Source organism: Mangifera indica, chromosome 2 (assembly GCF_011075055.1).
Source record: "Mangifera indica cultivar Alphonso chromosome 2, CATAS_Mindica_2.1, whole genome shotgun sequence".
Classification (NCBI taxonomy): Eukaryota; Viridiplantae; Streptophyta; class Magnoliopsida; order Sapindales; family Anacardiaceae; genus Mangifera; species Mangifera indica.
Window position 1 is genome coordinate 17,071,905 of NC_058138.1, and position 22,324 is coordinate 17,094,228.

A 22,324-nucleotide genomic window follows, 5' to 3' on the forward strand; every position below is an offset into this window, starting at 1 on the left:
TATAGAGAATAACCTAAAAATATTTATTACTGTTATAAAGAATAAAAAATAATAATAAATTATTGTGATAAACTTAAACCTATTAATTATTTATTATTAATGATATAAAAAATAAAAAATTAATTTATTGGAAAATTGAAATATTAATATGGAAAATATAAAAAGTACTAAAAAAAAATTGAAAAAATAGAAAAATATATAATGTGACAACGTTTCGGCATAGTATGACTTGTTGATACCTCTGTCCAAGACCTATGGGAACCCTACAGTGTGAGCCTAACGCTTTGGGTTGCTACAGTGTGAGCCTAGTGAGCTGGGTCGGCCTGTCAGGATTTAAAAACCCACGTCACGGTTCAAGAGTTCTTGGGTTGTGTTGTTGGCCTTTGATGGGTTTGTCTATGGCATTTGGTGGGTTGGTTTGTTAATTATATATTTTTGTATTATTTTAGTTTTTAAAATTTGTTTATTAATATCTTTTGGATTTTAATAATATTTCGATTTTCCTGTAACATTAATAATAATCTTATAATATGTTTGGGTTTCTTATAGTAATTTATTATTATTTTTTATTCTCCAAAACATTAATACATACATTGGGTTCATTCTTTTAATTTTTCACATATTGATAAATAATTAACAATTCTCTTAATATACAATGAATAGTATCAGATTGATCTGTATTATCTCGTGGTCATCTATTACAGTAATGGGTTATACCATAAAAAGGGGTTTGACCTATTGTCTAGACTAAAGTAAGACCAAATGTGATTGTACTTGCACCCTTGCTTCATGTTAGAATTCAGATTTGTGGATTGAGATGTAGATGTCCATTGCTTAATTCGGGTTTACTTTTGACATCCAATTTTGCCATTTGCTCCTAGACACGCGCAAAGTATTGAATATATAAAATTTATCAATAAAAATAAGAGATGTATCTTGGACAAGCATCATAGGTTAGTGGAATTTCACCAAATTTTATGACTTCTCTTGTTGTTTATCAGCTTGTGCATATTCTCCATTGGTGGATCTGCCCGAGAATATTTTTAATTTTTGAGGGATAAGTATGGCTTGGATTTTTTAATTATTTAATTATTAATTTTAAAAAATAATCATGAATCAGCAACAGGTAAAAGGCAATTTCATAATTCAAGCTACGATGTAAACTCTCCTTAATAAGATTTAGATGTAACCAAAAGATTGTCGTTTTAAATGGCTAACAAGACAAACGCTTTCTTGTCATCGTTATGTTTCCATGGTTGTAGAATCTAAACGACGTAGGATTGTCGAAGTAAGGTTTCTATTAATAATATATATTCAATATCTTATTTGACTAAGTTGAAAATAAATCTTTAAGCGAGGCAAGGAACGATTAAACAACGGTCACCTAAACAGGTACGTGTCCCTCTAACGGTAACTTCTCAGAAGGCGGTGTTTGCATTTGATAACAACCTGACAGTGTGGGGCCCCAGCTAAGTTGCAGCCGCAACATCTTCAATGTTAAGAGGTCCAGATGGATGATCACACAGTTTTCACACACTGTTTACACACTGTTTACAATTGTTAACGTGTTTGACCTTGATGTCCTTTTCGGTACCTCAATTATCATTTTACCCTTTCAATTAAGAGTTTTTATTAACATATCGGCATATCCTATGTCCAACTAAAGGGTAATATTGTAATTAAATTTAGGAAAGAGCGCTCAATTAAACTGGTCAAAGAAGTCTAAAAATAACCCAAAAGTCTGTCTGAAAACACGGAGAATCTGAATATATATATAATCTTTCTTTCAACAGAGCAACAAAAAAATCATAACGCTCAAAATTTACAATTTTTCTGCAAGATTGATTTCTCCCAACAACAAAAACGAAAACAATAACAGTAATGTCGTGTTCGTTAGCCATTTCTAACTCTCCTGTGTTTTCTCCTTCTTCTTCTCTTTTTGAAACGCTAACTCTCCCACTAACACACGTTAAGTTTTCGCCTTCCTCTTCTTTGTCTCCCACTCCTTCTTCGCCTTCCTCTCCTTTTCGGTTTCGTCTTCAGAGGCTACCCTCTGGAACGACGTCGAATTCCTCGTCTTCTTCGTCGTCGGCTGCAGTTGCGGGTGCCGTGTCTTCACAGACGATCTTGAAGAGAAAGAGGCCGGCGAAGCTTGATATTCCTGTGGCTTCCGTGGCCTTTGGAGGATTGGTAGCTACTCCTAGAGAAGTGAAAAGAGATGAATTGGAAGAGGAAAGAGAAGGGTACTTCTCTGTTTATTGTAAAAGAGGAAGAAGAGAATCTATGGAGGATCGTTACTCTGCCGTCACTGATTTTCAAGGAGATTCCAAACAGGTATTTTGTTATAATTTCTTTCACTTGATCTATGAGTCCTTGATATTTTAGATAGAATAGGATACTTTTTTATGGCGTTAAGAAGAATTAGGATGCTGACATATGTGCAATAAATTTGTTTAAAAAAGCAGTAAAATTTGTGCCTTCGAATGGAAATTTTACCACTGAAGATTGTGTTTTGGGTGATCGTTGATGAGTCTTCCTCAATTTAAGGATTAATTTGTACAGTTAACTCTTAAGAAATATTTGAAATTTGCTTTTAAAGCTGACTCTAGCAATAATTTGTGAATGTTGTCAATAGAAACATAGTTTTTGAGTGGTTTTTTATATGCTTGAATTTTTGTATTGCAGGCTATCTTTGGCATTTTCGATGGGCATGGAGGTGCCAAAGCTGCTGAATTTGCAGCAGAGAATCTAGATAAGAACATTTTCAAGGAAGTAATGAAGAGGGATGAAAATGAAATTAAGGAAGCAGTCAAACAGGGTTATTTGAATACAGATTCTGAGTTTCTAAAAGAAGATGTTCATGGTGGCTCCTGTTGTGTGACAGCTTTGATTCGAAAAGGAACTCTTGTTGTATCAAATGCTGGTGATTGTCGCGCTGTTATGAGCCGTGGAGGCCTTGCTGAGGCCCTGACATCTGATCACCGCCCCTCAAGGGAGGATGAAAAGAACAGAATTGAGACTATGGTAAGTTAAAAATAACAGAATTGGAACAATGCACAAATTATAAGGAAGAATCCTCATAGAATTTCAGCTAATCGGTTGTTACAAATTTGTTTTGCAGGGTGGCTATGTTGATTTGTGTCATGGTTCATGGAGAGTGCAGGGATCTCTAGCTGTGTCTAGAGGCATTGGCGATCGCCACCTTAAACAATGGGTAATAGCTGAGCCGGAAACAAAAATCATCAGAATCAAACCTGAATATGAGTTCTTAATTCTAGCATCTGATGGCTTATGGGACAAGGTTAGTAACCAAGAAGCAGTTGACATTGCTAGCCGTTATTGCAGAGGCATTGATGTAGCAGCTCCAGCACCAATGTTAGCTTGCAAAAAGCTTGTAGACCTCTCTGTGTCACGAGGCTGTGTTGATGATATTAGTGTGATGCTGATTCAATTGAATCATTACATTTGATTGTCACCCATCACTGCATGGTAGGAAATCCAACCAACGTCCAGGCTGATAAATATTTTCTTCACTGGTGCGAGGTTTTGAGGTTGGCAATGGAGTTAGAGTAGCTTAATCTAGTCTTTAAGTATTTAACCACAGGAGAATTCTTTTATTGATTTATTCATAGAGATTCATTGACCTCGATCATATGTAAATAATAAGTTAATTAGAGATGCTCGATACTCAGATTATTTTTAGCCTTGTATGAATAATATCACCATCGTTTTTTCTGCACTGGACCAGATGGAATATGATTCAAAGTATTGCCTCTTAATTGATTGCTCTCATGGTATAAATTCTTAAATGCCAATCAAAATAAGCCTAAATGAACAGATTAAATATAAAAAAAATTTTGGGAATACCTTTATGATCGTCTTTCTTATGATTGAATATACTTAGAAGGAGCTCAACATCATCTTTATATGAAATGAATTTTGGACAGTAATTGAGCCACTAATATCCCCTTTGGTCTTGTTTTCCCAAGCAATATGTTGATCTCTTTCTGGGTCGTTTAATCCTTTCAAAACGTCTGTCAACAGGCCAATAATGTTTGCAACACCAATAATTTGGATGACTAATATAAAATTATTTTGTCATTCAATAAGAGAGAACTGCACCACCACTCGGTTGGTGATGGCATCTTATTGCTAGACAAGACCTCTCTAATTAAGACCCCAATCCATATATTTAATGGTTAATATACTTTCTTTTCCTGCATGTCGAATTGGAAATCACTTAATTAATCTTCCACCAAACCCAGAAAATGCCAAAACTAAGAAGGGAATGAACCTGTTCACGCACACGCATTGACCAAAACCAAATCTTATCAGAAGACAAGAAAATTTTGATGTGAAGAATAAAGTAAGGTAATTAGATTGATGCTCCCACAGCCATTTGCAGAATCAAATCTTGAATTTGAGCTTAACTGTCTCTTCACCTCACAAAACAGCTACATGATCAGCTGTGTATGAGACCCAATTGACCCAGAAAAGGCACGTGAATCAGCCCAGCTGCCTTTGTTTCTTCCCACATTACACGTTGTCAATTGTGCTGCGGCTTTCCTCGAAGACCCAACTTGGGATATTTTGGTTGACTCTTGACTTAACTCACTTATTTGCATCGCACCAATAATACCACTCTAACCAATAGAACTACTGAATTAGCCGACTCTTGGTGACCCACCCCAGAGGCCTCATTTCCCTTGATTTTTTATTGAAGGGGTCAAAGCTTCTTAGAACCGTATGTTATTCTAGAACAGAATATTTCTTTTTAACACATAAATAATAAATTCATAATTTCATTAATCCATTCAAGATCCACTGAATAATAAAAAATTCCTAAAATTTTCTTATTATAAGATTCAGATGTTAAAATTCAGATGTACATTTTAATGAATTCTTTTGATTTCATAACTCCCTTGGTCAATTACTGTTATTGGGTTAATGACTATGAATTGAAAGGGGCAAACATTGCCCCACTAACAAAACATAAGCCCTAGAAACAATTAACAATTTCTTTCAATTTTAACTTATACATGTTTATGTGGTGTCGTTTAATTGATGCAAGCCAGATTTGGCACAATACAGGTGCTTAAAGGATTTTGTCAGGCTCAGTTCAAAGCACAAGCACAACACATGGATGGATTCTTCCTTCAACAACTGGCTTGCCCGAATTGGAAATTCACATATATGACCCTTCTATGGGGATTCAACTTTGAGTGAAAGCGAGTCTTGCATGTCCACCGCCAAAAATGGAACGTTGTCGCTCATGCATGTTTAATTGTCTGCCGTCCGATTATTTCTTTCCCGTCTTGTCTTCCTCTCACTCGACAATAATCCGGCTTAAACCACTGCTTAACTTTAATTTCTTCGTTATTTCTTAATTGATGAGCTTGGCGCCGTGCATTTAAACTAGACACGGATACTTATTCATGAACAAAAAATACAAAAGGCTTCTTCCCGCCCAAGGTTAAGAGTAACCCCAAATTCATACCTTCTAATTTTTAAGAATTCAAACTTTCACTCAAAATTTTGTTAAAAAATTCAGTTAATATTAAAAGTATAATTGTCATTTAACCAAAAAATTAAAGTTTTATTGTATTTTCTCTACTCATTTTAAAAATTTAATAATTTTCTTTTGCCCAAAATTTAAAAAATAGCAATTTAACTTCTAGAGTTTTGAAACCATCGCGCAGATGGTGAAATTTGTCGTCTCCAATTGTGTTGATTATTATAAACTAAAAAAATTCAAAAAAAATGAATCAGAGTTAATCATTTTAATTAGTGGGTGGAAACAAGTTAGGAAGAAGAAATAGCACGAGTGGGAGGACAAATATGGTTGGAGATGATAAAGTTCGTCGTTTCCGATGATAGTTTTAAAACCTTATAAGTGAAATTATTATTTTTTAAACTTTAGGTAGAGAAAAATATTAGATGTTCAAACTAAGAGGGGAAATATAATGAAATTTTAGTTTTCAAAATTATTTTATTAAATAATCATTTTATATTTAACTTTAATTGAAAATTTTAATAAAATTTTATTTATAAATAATATTATAGAATTTAAAAAATTGGAGAATAAAAGGTTGAGATTACATCTAACTTCTCTTGGCCAAAACGAAATTATAATTGAGGTTTATTTTTCTTTCCTTCTAGCTTTTACGTCTATTCCTCTACAAGTTACACTTGTGGACAACCGCAATTCTCTTTGCTTTTCCCTTTCCCTCATGCCTAGGAAATTGTTGAAACTTATCCAACATCAAATGTGAAAAGTGTCTTCATATCCTACATCACACGTGACTTACTCCCATGTAATTAACTTTGACTTGTCAAGCTAAGCTAAGGAATCAAAACCATGATTTTAAAAACTGAATTAGGTATCATCCATCAATAAAAATGTTTTTAATTTGCTTAAAATTAGATCAAACTGAATTGATTTAAACCAACTAGTTTAAATTATTAAATTATCTAAAAAATTGGGTTTAATACAATCTATATAAAAAATCAATTTGTATACCATCCAATTAAATTTATTTTCAACACATCTTATACTATAAACTTGTGGGCAACTCCAATTCCCTTTCTTCTGCCTCTAAACTTATCCAACGTTAAATGCGGAAAGTGTCTTCATTTCTCACATCAAACCCACCCGGCTCACCCTCTTGTAATTGACTTTGACATGTCCAGTTTGGGAATGTTTTAAAAGCTGTACCAAATGTCACCTATTAATAAAAATGATAAATTTTAAATATATATATTAAAATAATTTAAATTATATATTTAATGATAAATTATATAAAATTATTTTAAATAATTAATCAGTTTAATTATTATACAAACAGTTTGATTGCTGATTATATCAAACCATGCCTTCGATTAGATGGGGTTCCGGTCCAATTTCATAAGCAAAGGTCAAAACAAACACTATTTATTTACTCAAATTAATTCTCAACAAAGATTTTTCAAGTAGGCGGTGCCTCCACGGCTGTATAACACAACTACCTGGTGGCCACAATGTCAAAGATATTATTAATCATAAAATATAACTAATCTTATCCTTAATTGGATCCTGATTTAGGTAAGTTAGGCGATGGTCATCAATCCAAATTTACATGTAAATAATCTTGACCGTCTGTAGAATGCTAAGGTGAACATAAATTTTTAACTCTTAACTCAAATGGCCACCATGAGTTCACAGCCAGGCTTCCTGCAGTCCTCATCTGTCGAAAGATGCAAATGGATAAATTTCGTTATTTTATTAATTGGAGGTTGGTCGTGCACGTCAACCGACTTCTACTCAAAACCACAGCAAAACGCAGACCAGACGCACACAAGCATCCCGCCAATTCTTGATACGCGGAGCGACCATTTTCTGCCATGTCACTGTTATTGTGGGGCCCATTTTTTTAAACTCTGAAATACCGGTCTCAAACCGAACTGTCTCTTGACCCCACGTGCTGTGCTGGAGCCGAATTTCCTCCTTTACACTCCAATGATTCACTGTTACGCGTCTGCACGAAACTTCCACGGGCTATCTTTATGATCATCGTGTTACCTTTTTATTAAGATTATGATCACATGTCGCATGTAATTAAGCTGATTACGACTAATTCGTTTCCCATATTACTTTCTTTCCCAATAAAATCTGCCCACCACGAACAAGAGTAACCACATGTTAAATTACCAACTCACCAATCACAGATGAGGACCAACCTTGCACGTTATAAAATTCTGATCTAATCTGATCAACGGCTCATATTATCCGCACATGTCCGGGGATAAGGATAAAACTCAGTATCCTTTCCCCCACTATCTCTTCTATGTCGACACCTTACAAGCCAGTTTCAGTTTTAGCCCCAGAAATATATTTTGACTTCACCAACAGTTTTTTTTTTTTTTCTTGAATTATCCATTTATTTAAAATATATTCCACGTCAGACATTCCGTAAATATTCCATTTCTTCAGCTTCATACACAGGCACACACGTATATATATAAACCCCCTTTTGGGCCCTCAAAAAGTGGACAACACACACTTTCTCATTTTCTCCTAACAAACTTTCAGTACTTGCAGAGAGAGCAAACATGGTGTCTTGGGTTAGAGGCAAGTGCCTTGGCAGAGGTTCGTTTGGTACTGTGAATATAGCCGTCGACAGACTAAACGGCAACGTTTTTGCGGTGAAGTCAGTTGATCGGAACGCCTGTCACCCGTCTCAAGTCGAGTGTTTAGAGAACGAAATCAGAATTCTTCGTTCGCTTTCTTCCCCTTACGTTGTCAAGTATCTCGGTGACGATGTTTCATACGAGTCTCCGACGACGTCGTACAGAAATCTTCACTTGGAGTACTTACCCGGTGGCACCGTGGCTGATGCTGACGTGGCGACCTACGTGGACGAGAAGATTTTACGGTCACACATCTTCTGTATAGTCTCAGCGTTGAGGTACTTACATTCTCTCAACATCGTTCACTGTGATGTTAAAGGGAAGAACATTCTCGTTGGTCCGAGTTCAAGTTTTTGTAAACTTGCCGATTTCGGCTCTTCCAAGGAGATTGACAACTCCGGCGGTCCTGTCTTGCCACGTGGAAGCCCACTGTGGATGGCGCCGGAGGTGGTACGAGGAGAGTACCAGGGACCGGAAAGTGATGTTTGGTCTCTGGGTTGCACAATTATCGAGATGGCAACCGGAAGACCCGCCTGGGAGGATTTCGGTGGCGAGACGCTGAGTCGAATCGGGTTCTCTAAGGAGCTGCCGATTTTTCCGGTTCAGTTATCGGAATTGGGTCATGATTTCGTCGAAAAGTGTTTGAGAAGGGAGCCGAGTGAGCGGTGGAGCTGTGATCAGCTCTTACAGCATCCGTTTTTACAATCCGTAAATAAAACAGTAAAGATTACAGAGTCATCTCCGCGTTGCGTGCTCGATTGGGTCAACTCGGAGTTCCAAGAAGAAGAAGAAGAATTGGATTATGAGAATTGCGAAAGTTCTGCCAGGGAAAGGCTCGGAAAATTGGCAAGTTCACCAGGGGCAATTTGGGAATCAGACGGTTGGGTAGCGGTAAGAGATTACGAGGAAGAAGAAGAAGCAGCAGCAGCAGCAAAGGGGACAAGGAGGGAATATCCGAATGTTTTGGGGAGTGAAGAGCCAAAGGCGGCAACAGGGACAAGTTGGGTAATTGACGTAAGGGCAAACTCGGAAAGTAAAAATATTGGTGGTTGTGAGTTTGGGTGCGGTGGTGAATCTCGGAGGTGTAATGGAGAATGGCAAAAGGTTGAATTAGCGGTGGTGACCGGACAGACGGGAATATACAAAATGTGTAATTCATTATTATTATTATTATGTTTGAAAATATTCAGATATATTATAAATGTTTATATTTATTATATTCTTTACCCTTTATCCATGGCCTCAAAAAATTCAATTCACTTACATGTGAATTGAACCAATTCAATTTCGTGTGTTTAATTCAGAAGAACCTTTTGCAAGAATGGGGAATTAATTGGCAAAATCCATACAGTAATTGGGAAATTATATTATATTTGAAATTAAGAGATTTGACGTCTATTATATCTCAATAGTCATGTCGTGCGTATGTATAATCGTCACCACCATGTACCATAATTCAATACAATCAATCATTTTCTTATTAGAGCTGCAACTAAACAAATAAAGTAAACCGCGTTGATGATATGTAAAAGTCGTTCAGTTTACGGCCTTTCACATTATTCGTCGGCTTTTCAATTAAATTGGGCATATTCAAGACTCGAGAAATTTCTTTTTACCTGAGGGAGGTTCAATGTTTGGCTCACCTGTTCCATCACACTTTCTTGCTGTAGAACGATTTGTTTACATTAAGCATCTCCTGGTCAGAGTCTTTGGCACAACAGAACGCTCAGGTCAATGGTAAAAGAAGTCATCCAATATTTGAATTTATGTCAAATAGGTAGAATTGTATGTTTGTTTGATTAAGGAAACATTTACACTGTTAGGGTTATTACGTGTAAAAGGCAATTGGGTGTAATGTTACTGTTTTTTATTGAATGTGCTGTATTTTTTTTTATATTCATTTTAAATATACAAATATATATATATATACAAATAATATGAGCAACTTAACCATTAGAGACTAACTAATAAGAGTTTACTCTTATAAATAAAGCTGCGATCGGTAAAAGAAAAGACAAAATTTGGTATCATCTGCCAACAAACATATATTTATAAATAAGAAGATGAATTGGAATAACATAGAGGTCCACAATTATTGGTGCCTAAGAGAAGGCAATTTAACATTGAATCTAAAAGAGGATCCTTCAAGGGTGGTCCATGATCAAACGACACGAAACTCGTCAACTGGAGCTTGCCAACTAATTGCATCTACTTCTTGTCTTGTAAATTATAATTATCCGCAACATACATACATACATTGAAGCTGCCCACTAAACTACTTAATTAGTTCCAAACATCACTAGTTCTGTTATAAAATTAATTAAAAACATTGACGCTGCCTTGCTCACGTACCAACCAAACTGGATCTACGCTGTCAGGAAATTCCAGGGCACATCCAGCTTTGTCTTCACGCGCACGTGTTTGGTTCCTATTGGGTTGAATTTGATTATGCAGCTATCTTCAACACGGGCGAATAATAAACATATTAGTGGGAGAAGGGAGGAGGAAGTTTCCATTATGTGCTTTTAACTCTCCCTAAAGGACAATTTGTTGAATATATTAATCTCACTTGTGAGACCCATTATTTAGCACTTACTGGAATAGAAATGTTTAATCCGATTTCTAAGATGACGAATAGAAGCACGGTAGAAATTTTCAGGAAAGAAAATTATAAATTTGATTATTGATAAAGACCGACCATTGACTATTCCCTTCAAGCGGTGGCACCTCGTAAGCACTCCTCTTAGAGAAGCCATTATTGTGAATTACGGAAACTCTGATGGGTTTTGAAAGTCCACCAATTCAATAGAAGAGAGGCGATTAGTTGGCATTTGACACGTTTTATGAGCCCAGCAGATTGGGCTAACTTAAGAATAATAATACTATGATCGCGGAGCAAAGGCCCATCCGTACATTTTGGCATACACGTAACTACGTTAAGTACTGAATACACTCAAAACATTTTCGCGATACACCCGCAACAAAGAGTAAAGTGCCTAATTTCAACTACTTATGATATTAGATTAAATTGATAAAAATATTATAAACAAAGTAAATGATCTTTGGTAGTTTAAATAACCAAAAAATAAAAGATTTTATGTATAAAAAAATTGTATAAATTTGAATTTTCTCTAACAAAATATCAAAATAAAACTGTTGACAAATATTTATACTAAATTCACGTTGTGCTTCTCAATCTCTTGTCAAGTCTTTGGAATGCTTTCTAAAGAGTGGGTCCTTGAGTGTATGAAAGATCTTTTATTGGTCAATCTCAGGGAAATCTTCAGATAATCGTGCAGGTAAACTATCATCTGTTATAAGAAATTTCAGTTGAGGCTCATTGACAATTTGAATGCAGATTGCCACAGAATTCTATCAGCAGTTGGGTCTTGACGAACGATTTTTTTTTTTTTTGGTAAGTAAATGTATATAAAAGTAAAAAGAAAAGCCAAAATTGCAATCCAACCTGAACTTATCTTGCCCTATTATATTCGTAATTGCCAGATAAAAGATAAGATAATAGCAAAAAACTATACACATAGGAACACAAGAATCCAAGAGCAAATCAAGAAACTTGCCCCCACAAAGAGAGAGAACTAGCAAAAAGCTTTCAGAGTCTACAAACAGCTAATTAAAGGGTTGACACATTCTAAGTTAGCTCAGGAGATAAAACCAGTCCCACCCATAGCAGAAAAGTTGTTGCTGAAAGATCTAGGGCTGGAGAAACTCCATCACAGAGGCAAAGACAATCTGTTCCAGCAGGGAAAACAGAGTTAACCGGCATAAGAGAGCATGATTTTTCTCGTCTTGACATGAAACATGTGTCCAGATTGGGCAGAACGGTAACCATAAAACTGGGTAGAAAGGTAGCTCCAAAATCCAGTAGTCTTGACGAAGGACTTCACTTGTTCTTGGTTTCAGATTTGAGCTCTAGGCACCATCTTTGTTTTTAGTAACAAAAGTTTATTCTGGTTAACTATATGTGTGCGAGCAAAGCTTTTATTTTTCTTTTGAACTTGGTGCAATGAAGACCCTGAAATTTCTAATGACCCTGAGAAGACGAAGAACTCTCTAATGGAAGCCAATCTATGTAATGCATGCCCTCAGGTTAAGAAAATTGTCGTATAATAAAAATATTAAGAAAATTAAAAATTTATTATATCTTTTCAAATTTAATTTTTAACAAATTCTTTCACTCAAAATTTGAAAAACGGTGACTTAACCAGTTAATCAATCGATGAACATCTTAAGCCCTCCAATTCTAAGATTTCCCTTTTATTAGCATCATCAGCCACCCATTCACCTATTCAATAACTTACTCATCTCCTAGAGTGATTAACGTTTTCCAGTCAAAAATTTTACTTAAAAATACTTTTCCACTTTTTGAATACATTTTTTTTTTTTACTTAAAATTAAGGTCTATTAACGTAAAATTAATTGTACAAAAGTATAGTAGCTAATTTAATTTAGTAAAATTAAAAAAAAAAAATGATATGAAAAAGAGAATTTGGCCAACGATGTGATCTTCACTTAGTTCTTTTTTGGCCTGTAAGCTAAGGCATGTTCTTCAATTTGCAATTGATAGAAAAGTGGAGAATCATCCATACAATCATGAATATTTAATCTTTGGCAGTTGAAAAGGAGGTGACAATGCATATGGGACTCAAAAGGAAGTAAACAAGTCATCTCATTTGAAGCTAAGCATTTTTCATCTTCTTTCGTACGAAAATACCTTCTCCGTTCTTGAGAAACTGAGCGACCCTAAGAAGCACAGGATGTTTTTTCTGAGCAAATCATTTTCCATCGCATAAGCCCAGGACAAGTCATTTCTAGATACTTGTTTGGAAAGAGCTAGAGGAGTCTCGATGTTGATAAGAAAAGACAACGAAACATCAAATGGTATATGGTATGAATCTATGAAAGGAGGCTAGAAAAGGTTTCAAATCCTTGAGAAATTTCTTTCGAACGAACATCTTCGATGAAAAAGAATTAACGCTTTCAATTGAAGCAAAGACTATGTGGAAAGGCCAAAAGACTATTTCCACCCAAGTTTTAATATTAATATAATAATAATGCTATATACACAGAATTTATGCACAAACTGATGTGACAGTGATATGACAAATGTTATATTAGTGTTATTAAATTAAATATTTTATCTCCACGATTTGATTCCTATAAAAAAAAGGCAAAGACAGTTGACAAATTACCTCTAGCGATCACTATATCACTGTCACATCAGTTTCTGTATAAATTTTGTGCACAGTTTCTGTGCATGTAGCATTATTGTTAATATAATTATATATTTGTAGATTTTTAAAAGTTAACTTTTGTTATAATTTTTTTTATTAGAAATAAGGATAAAATCATCATTTTGTCACTAAACTCTAAAAATGTATATCATTTTTCTTTCTTAATTTGGAAAACTAATGATTTCTTTCTAAGATTAAGTTTTAAAAAATTCACATTCCCTCTCCCCCCACTATAGGGTTTCATTCTTTTCAAGTTTTTTTTCCTTTGCAAACGCCCCTACAAACTTTTTAAAACTTTTTTCACCCCCCACAAACTTTGTTTCATCCCCGATGATTTAACAGACAACGGTTGGATGATTGTTGGACATGGCTCAATGGACAACAGCTTCACATGCCAAAGGACGCTTTGTCAGTTAGATTTGGATGATGAATCATCGTCCATAAGTATCAATGAAGGACAATATTTGATTGTCCATAAGCGACGACCTTCAATGAAGCAACAACACGACCTTTGTTGCTTTTGGATGATAAATGATTCATTGTCCTAACTTCTTTCATCATCAGTGGAATCAGTAAGGTGTTGTCATCCATCATCTGTAATTGAGGAAGAATATGGTTGGATTAGAGTCGATTGTCGAAAAATAAAAGGAAGTTTTAAAACCCTAGAAGGAAAAACGATTTTTCAAAACTTACTACTAATGAAAATTGTTGGTTTTTCAAATTAAGAGAAAAAATAATATAAAATTTTGAGTTTAATGATAAAATAATAATTTTTTCTTTATCTTTAAAAGAAATTTTAACAAAAATTCTAATAAAAATTAGAATATAAATAAATATTTAAAATTTTATAAATGTATATTTAATTTTATATTAAAACTTGGTAGAAAATAATCCTTTGGCCATTGGGAAACAACTATATTTGGTTTTCACCATTATGATCACGTTTCAAAGGAATCAAACGTGGCATTGAAAATGAAGCCTTTAAAAATCAAGACTCTTAGAATCCAAATGCCACACTCATCATTGTAGTCGACATCTAGGGGAAGTGAGAGTTTCCATGATTTGGCTAGATTGCAGCCTGACTACATTGTCCAGCCCACCCCTGGTAATATCGCGACAGAAAAAATGAGAAACAAAGGAAAGTTAAGGAGGCGGCGGAGGAAAAAGACAGAGAAGAGGAGAGGGAAATGTTAAAAAATAACAATAAAAAAAGAAGAGAGAGACACTAAGGAAGAGAAAAAAAGTATAACATATTGAAAAATTAATTAAAATAAATAAGAATTTTACCGTATAAATATTTTTCGATAAAATCTTTATAGTTTTATCCTTTTAAATGAATCATATTTTTTATTTTAATAATATATTTTATCTTTTTTTTATCTAGATTAATTTTTATCAAGAAATTTTTTATTTTTGAAAATATATATATTAAGTTTGATTTTTCTATAATTGTTAAGATTTATATATCAAAAACAGATTAATTTTTAATACAATAGTTGATATTTATATACCTTTAGAAAATGATGAATATAATTACATAGAGAATACATGTGGGTTGTGCATAAGTGTTAAAGGTATACGTTCTTTTAAAAGGGTACGAAAATTAGGAAAATGTGTGTATTTTTTCAAAAGGGTACGAAAATATACGAAAGTGTAAAGGGGTGCGTAAAAGTGTGAAGGGGCTCGTAAAAATACAAACGAATACGTAAAAATATAAACGGGTGCGTGAAAATATAAACAAATATGTGAAAATATAAATGAGTGTGTAAAAATACAAACAATTGTGTAAAAATATAAAACGGTTGCATGAAAATACAAACGAATGTATAAAAATATAAACAGATGCATAAAAAAATATATATGTAAAAATATAAACAGATACTTACAAATATAAACGAGTGTGTAGAATATAAAAATGGTACATAGAATATAAAAAGAATGGGTGAAAATATAAAAAAAAATATTATATTATTAATATATCTTATATTAATAATTAATATATAATTTATTTATATATATATATATATATAAAAGTACGTAAAAATGGAAAGAGGTATTTAATCCTATAATATATAATATATAATAATAAATATAAATTAAATTAAATTATATAATATATTATTATTATTATTACACATCCGTTTGTATTTTCACGTATTTGTTTTTATTTTTACATATTTGTTTTTATTTTTACTCATTTATTTGTATTTTTTCGTATTTGTTTGTATTTTTACATATTAATTTGTATTTTTACGTACTTTTTTATATTTTCAAGTACTTGTATGTATTTTCACACACCCGTTTATATTTTTATGCACTTTTTTGTATTTTCACACACCCATTTGAATTTTTACATACTTGTTTGTATTTTTACACACTCATTTATATTTTCACGCACCTATTTGTATTTTTATACACCTGTTTATATTTTCACATACCCCTTTCACATTTTCACGCACCCCTTTATATTTTTACGTATCCCTTCACATTTTTATGTACCCCTTTATAGTTTTACGCATTCCTTCACAGTTTTATGCATTCTTTTGCATTTTTATTCACCCCTTCACAGTTTCAATAGGATAAAAGATTTTCTGGTAAAAACCAATCTGGATAAGAAGAAATATAATAAAGAGTATTATTGAAATAAAAAATAAGATTTGTTTAAAATGATAAAACTACATAGATTTTATCAAAAAAAGTTTATACGGCAAATTCTGTGTCTATTTTAATTAATTTTATGAGAAAGAGAAGAGGAGAGAGAAATGTTTAAAAATAACAATAAAAAAAGAAGAGAGAGACACCAAGTAAGAGAAAAAAATATAACAGGGATACCATATAAATTTAATTTATTATAAATAAATATAAGTAATTTTTAGTTAACCTAATAGATTTTTAGCGAAAAAATAAAATTTAGAAAATATTTTTTGGTCTTCTCTAACCGGGAAAATAAGATAATCACTTCCTCCAGTATTATCATTGGATATAATTTAAAACCCCAATTAATAAAAACTTGAATTATTTATATTTTATCAGTATGTTTAGTTTATATTTTAAATATATCATTTAAAATTTTTAAACATAGAATATATTAAATATATATTTTATCTGTTTTTTTATATTAAATGTGTATTTACACAATTTTTTTTATCTTTTAAAAATGTTTAATGTGTGAATATATCTTTTATATTTTTTATTAATTATCATAATAACATAATTATATAAAACAAAAAAAATATTTTTTTGTTATCTATATCCTTAACCTCTCCTAATAATTTTTGATAATAAGTAAATCTTAATTATATATTATATTATATTAAGTTTAATAGTCTATTAAATATTTTATATTTAAAATATTAATTAAAATATCTATAAAAAATATTAAAATTATTATTAATATTATTATATTTTTACATATTTTTTATATTCAAATTCATAGATAAATATTTTACATTTTTTTATATTCAAATTTTATAATTTGTTTATAAATATATTTTTACTATTTTATTGTATTACATCTATATAATTTCTATACCATTTTTCCTCGTTCGTTTACTTACTAGGTTTAGAAGTTACTTCAACTTAAAATATAAAATTTTTTTCCTATACAAGTATAAGAAGCCAAACACTGTTTATTTTAAACGTGGAGATATCTTGTTCTAGTCCAGGGAAACGGTTATTCCATAATCCAAACATTCTCTTTAAAAGAAAACAGTAATCTGCTTTGTGCTGCGTGACCTTAAGATTTCCCTTGAGAAGCCCTACTTGCTCTCTACATTCTTGCCTCCAAACACGGTCAGCCGAGTTGAATCACGGATTCTCACGCTCAACTCACTCTCACGCTTAACTCAGAAATCAAATCAATGGCCAGCACCGAGGGCGATCACAGAGAAGAGGAGGAGGCACCACACAACGAAGATGAAGACACCGGAGCTCAGGTGGCCCCCATCGTCAAACTCGAGGAAGTCGCTGTTACTACCGGTGAAGAGGACGAAGATCCCATCCTCGATCTGTAAGTGGCTTAGATCTGTTTCTTTTTTCTCGCTTCTAGGGTTTCACTTTTTGATTTTGTTTTGTCTTTTTTATCTTGAAGGAAATCGAAACTGTACCGTTTCGACAAGGAAGGTAATCAGTGGAAAGAAAGAGGAGCGGGTACTGTTAAGCTTTTGAAACATAAACAGACCGGCAAGGTTCGTCTCGTCATGAGACAATCTAAGACTCTCAAGATCTGTGCCAATCATTTCGGTTCGTTCTTCTTCTTTTTATTTATTTTTCGATGTTTTAAATAATAAAAATGCTATTTGTTTATTTATCTAAACTTGTGCTTTTTCGCACTGGCAGTTTTGCCGACGATGTCCGTGCAAGAGCATGGTGGTAACGACAAGTCGTGTGTCTGGCACGCCACTGACTTTGCTGATGGTGAATTGAAGGATGAGCTTTTCTGCATCAGATTCGGATCCGTTGAGAGTGAGTATAGTGAATTTTTTCTATTATTGATTTACATTTCTCATCTGATGTTTTGAAGTTGTTTAAGTTGTATTGACCAATTAGTTCGTTTATTAATTTAATAATGTAACAGTAAGTTTAATTTAGATGGCTGCCTGAACCGTGCTTGATGAACGCCGAGTTTCATTTGAACTATTTTGATTGCAGTAGATTGATTTCTGAATGGGAGTGAAAGATTAAAGTTTCAATTATATAGATTATGTTGTGATTGTCATCCTTCCTCTGGAAAAATATAGTGTTAATACTATAAGATGAAGCCTATTTTAGCAGTGTTTAGTGGCTACAAAACTTTCTATACCAAACTGAAGACTTAGAAGTCTATCATATTTAGCTTGGTCCTTTGATAAAACCACTTTTCTTCCTTAACAAGTCCGTAATCAATTCAATTGTCAGTCTTGGATAAGGCTGTTCCACTTGGAAGTTAGATTCTTCATCTCATGTCCCCACGCCGCATCTAGCTTTTACTTTTCGTAGGTCTTTACTTCAAACTATCTTCATCTCTTTATATATGCACATGTTCAGGGTTCTTTATTTTTGGTCTACAAAGAACAGCAAATAGAATTATGTTCAATGTTGTAATAATACCAAAATATCATTTCTAAAGGTTTCTGAAGTGCTGATATTTAAGGAAAATTTAGTTGTGCTATTAAATTATCTTAAAACTTTTTTTGTTCCATCGATGTTGGCAGTGTAATGTGGAACAGAGTATCTTCTGTCTTTTTATATAAATTTACTTCATCATTTCAAATGGTAGACTTTAGTTTGGAATTGAAATTTGTTGGATGGTAATTTGCCTTAATCATAGAATAGGTGGCACTTTGTCAATATATTGAATCAATTGCCTTTAGGTTTTTTGCTTTTTTTAAAATTGGGTTAGGTTATATTTTCCTATAAAAAAATTGGGTATTTTAAATTTGTCCCAATCTTGATATGTGATAAGATTTTCTTCAATGTTAGGTTGTATGAACTATTTTTGGCTATTAGTTCTAAACATTTTGCATGCATAGCTTCTTTATATAAATCTATGGTCTATGAAATGATTATTGACTTTTCATGTTATACTTGATTAAGGAGAGTGATTGGCAGGAATTATTTGCTGATGTGCTTGTATTAAATGATTTTCAATAATACATTTGTTGGTTTAATGCAAGACAAAGTAGGGATCTATGGGGTCCATAAGTCTCCCTGTCTAAGCACCATCATGGAGCAATTGACATAGGTTCACTTTCTATAGCTAGCAGAGAGAGTGGGTGATTTTAACTAGAGCTGGGAAATGGGGCCTAGACTGAACCTGGCTCAAGCCCTCAGGGCCTGGTCCATTGAAAGGCCTGGGCCAGTGGGGACAGATACCAGCCTGGGCCTTCTCTCCAAATGCAGAGCTTTGACCGATTTGGGAACCAAACCCATTGCGGGGGCTTGGCGATCCAGTCCCAAGTTGGGCCCTTGGGCCTTTATTTTTTATATTATTTCTTACAAATTTACAATTATAAAATTTTATTATGTTTTTTGCTCTTTAATTTTATTAATTTTATTATACCCTCTGAATACTCAAATTCAAAATTTTAACTGAAAAATGGAAACGATACTTTAAAATTAATTTTAAGTAAATGAAATAATTATTGAATTTGTTAAGAACTAATTTATCACCATCTTTATCAATGTCATCTAAATTTGTGTCTTTGAAGTAGTTTGGGATTAGACTTATACTGTAGTTTTATTTCCATGTATTCAACTATGCAAATACCCAATGACTTCAACCATTTCATCAGTAAAAGAGCATCTTTTATCCTCAATAGAGCGGTCACTAATTGAGAAGGCTCACCTGGATGCAATCGTAAAAACTGACTTGGATAAAATATTATTGCATTGTGAATGCTTTAGTTTTTTCCGTGCCACTATTTGATATACAATGCTTCTTTCTTACTTTCTTTATCCCCCCATTGATTATCTGTTCTGTGAATTGTTTTGCTACGTTTTTCAGATTGCAAAGCCTTCATGGAAATGATTACAGAAATTGCTGAATCCCAAAAAGCTACAGAGGAAAATAAAGAAGCTACTTCCACTGCTGATCTTCTTGAGAAGTTGAGTGTTGAAGAAAAGAAAACTGAGGACAAAGCCGGGGAAGAGACCCCTGCTGCTAAGGAAAAGGAATCAAAAACTGAAGATGCGGAGAAGGAAGTTGAGGAGTCTGCTTCCTCAACTTAGAGATTTGGGTTTGTTTTTGCATCCATATGCTTGGCAGTATGATGAAGTCGGTTAATTCATACATTTTTGCTCATATTTTGGCGCATAAAGCTGGTGAAAATATTTGGACCAATTTATGGGTTTTGGTGGTTTGGGTCTCTGTCCAGTTTGAGTCTGTCAACAATTGGTGAAGCTCTGGTCACGTTTGCGTGTTGAGGATTGTGTTTTCATAGTTGAGTATTGTTGGAGAAGTTCAACTACGACCTTTTTATTTAAGAAATGTTACTGTTTATCATTGTAAGTTCCTGGTTATATATTTTTATGGGTTTCTGAAAAAAAAATTACAGAGTTTTTATTTGGATATAATTTCAGGAATTATGGAGTTTGGATTTGTTATTTGTATATGCAGTGATCAGATATTATATTTCACTGTCAATTAGTCTGTTAAATGTCAGTTTATTTTAGGGAGCCCAATATTTTTATTACTGAATTTTACTTGAAAGTTTAAGCATTCTGATGCATAGCCAGCTGTGCGACAAAAAGCGATTAATTGGATGTAAGTTGTGGCTATACTAGGCGATTGCCAAAGGAGGATGTTCACATTTCTTCCGGGATAACGTTTCACTGAGGTTTTGCTGCGATCATGAGATGATCCTGTACTCTAATTTTCTTAATTTTTTTTGCAATCTAACATCCAAATTCAAGTAACATCAAAGGATAGTAAAACTAGTAGAGTATTAGAATTTTCAGAATGAAGATTTGGTTTGCTCCTGTTAACTTTCAGGCCCCCCTCACCAACTGGATCAAAATTAATAAATGGGTGTTGTTGCCTTTCTTTTCATGAGACTATGACAGTGTATGGTAGCAGCATGGAGATCGTGTGGTGCATCTGGTTCGCCTGAAAGAAATTTTCTGCTAATTTAGGCATCAAAATAGAATATCATCTTCCCTTTAATGACAATCTAAAGAACCTGAAAGTGATGGGCGAGGCACCCATGGAATGGAAGCTAGTAAGCATATGTGGATACTTCTCTTGGTCCCTGAAAACAACTTTGAGGATAAGGTCACCTTAATGAGATCACATAATGACTTTTTCTATTTGTCTGAATTTGAAGATTGACATGAGACGGGCTGAGACGCAGACTGAGAGATGCAATTAACCTAGACAAAGCCTAAAAGAGCTTTAAATGTTTGATAAAGAAACATAGCCTAACACATTTGTTTCTCTTTCCAATGTACTAACAAACCATAATCATTGTACGCTTGAGCCCAATAATTTTGCGAGAAACAGAAAATTAAGAGGGATTTGGTTGAAAAATAATCTTAATCTTGTTGTTTGGTGTTGATAATTGAAGTATCCAACTCAATGATTTGGGCAAAAGAAACAGGGGAGGAGGGATTTGGTTGTTGTGGGAAGATACAATATCTTACAATACTATCAATAATTCAAATTCTAAGTGAAGAGCCCATAATTTAAAATCTCATAGCATTGGAACCTTGACTTGACTGACCATTCAGCTTAGCCAGAGTTGTAGGATTTCATAGCATCTTGCTCATTTGGTAGGCAGAAGGTCACTAACAACTTTGTTTCTTGAAAGTTGGTTTAATAATTGAACCACCCAAATAAGAGGCTCGCAATAAATGAAAATATGCTACATTATATGTTATTAAAAATAAATCTGAGATCGACACTTTCATAATTCAATATTCAAGTGTTTTAATCAATGTACTTGAAATAAACCAATTTATTTCTAACTTATCACAAATTCACAGACAAGCGGTGGGAAATTTTGGTTCAAAAATTTGCCAGGATGCTTCCAATTGTTACGTGCAAATGAGGGTACAGAGAAAATTCGAGGAGGAGGTGAAATTGTGTGCACGGCCTTAAGATTCTCTGAAACTAAAGGGGACCCAATTGGAGCACAATTCTAAGCCCTGGAAGAAAGGAGTCGGAAATGCTCCTTTGGACCTACCATTTCTGTCGTCTTATTCTTTTTAAATTATTTTACTTTCTCTACCATGACACGGACTATTCAAACTACAGTAAGTAGCTGATAATATCCAATTTTCCTGGGATTTTTTTTTCAATGTTTTAAAACCAAAAAGAGAAAAAGCCTTTTGATTATGTTATTTAAAGCCCCACTTGCAATGTAAAATTGTAAAGAAAATGAGTAAATCAAGATAAAAAAAAAAATACAATTCCTTATCAGTTGCAGTTT

The 22,324-nt window shown here is 33.4% G+C and overlaps 3 protein-coding genes across 3 annotated transcripts; all 3 read left to right on the top strand.

Moving 5' to 3' along the window:
- The first annotated feature begins 1,791 nt into the window (after positions 1-1,791).
- On the top strand, positions 1,792-3,735 carry LOC123208876 (probable protein phosphatase 2C 25). The gene is made up of 3 exons (XM_044626492.1): positions 1,792-2,334; positions 2,686-3,024; positions 3,122-3,735. The coding sequence occupies exons 1-3, from the start codon at positions 1,882-1,884 to the stop codon at positions 3,467-3,469; spliced, it is 1,140 nt and encodes a 379-aa protein (XP_044482427.1). The 5' UTR covers positions 1,792-1,881; the 3' UTR covers positions 3,470-3,735.
- A 4,033-nt stretch (positions 3,736-7,768) lies between these two features.
- LOC123208875 (mitogen-activated protein kinase kinase kinase 18-like) lies at positions 7,769-9,456 on the top strand. Its single transcript, XM_044626491.1, has one exon. It carries the CDS (start codon positions 8,089-8,091, stop codon positions 9,439-9,441), a length of 1,353 nt encoding a protein of 450 aa, XP_044482426.1. The 5' UTR covers positions 7,769-8,088; the 3' UTR covers positions 9,442-9,456.
- A 7,693-nt stretch (positions 9,457-17,149) lies between these two features.
- LOC123209274 (ran-binding protein 1 homolog a-like) lies at positions 17,150-20,573 on the top strand. Its single transcript, XM_044627190.1, has 4 exons — positions 17,150-17,427; positions 17,509-17,660; positions 17,757-17,882; positions 19,903-20,573. The coding sequence occupies exons 1-4, from the start codon at positions 17,279-17,281 to the stop codon at positions 20,124-20,126; spliced, it is 651 nt and encodes a 216-aa protein (XP_044483125.1). The 5' UTR covers positions 17,150-17,278; the 3' UTR covers positions 20,127-20,573.
- Positions 20,574-22,324: the final 1,751 nt, after the last annotated feature.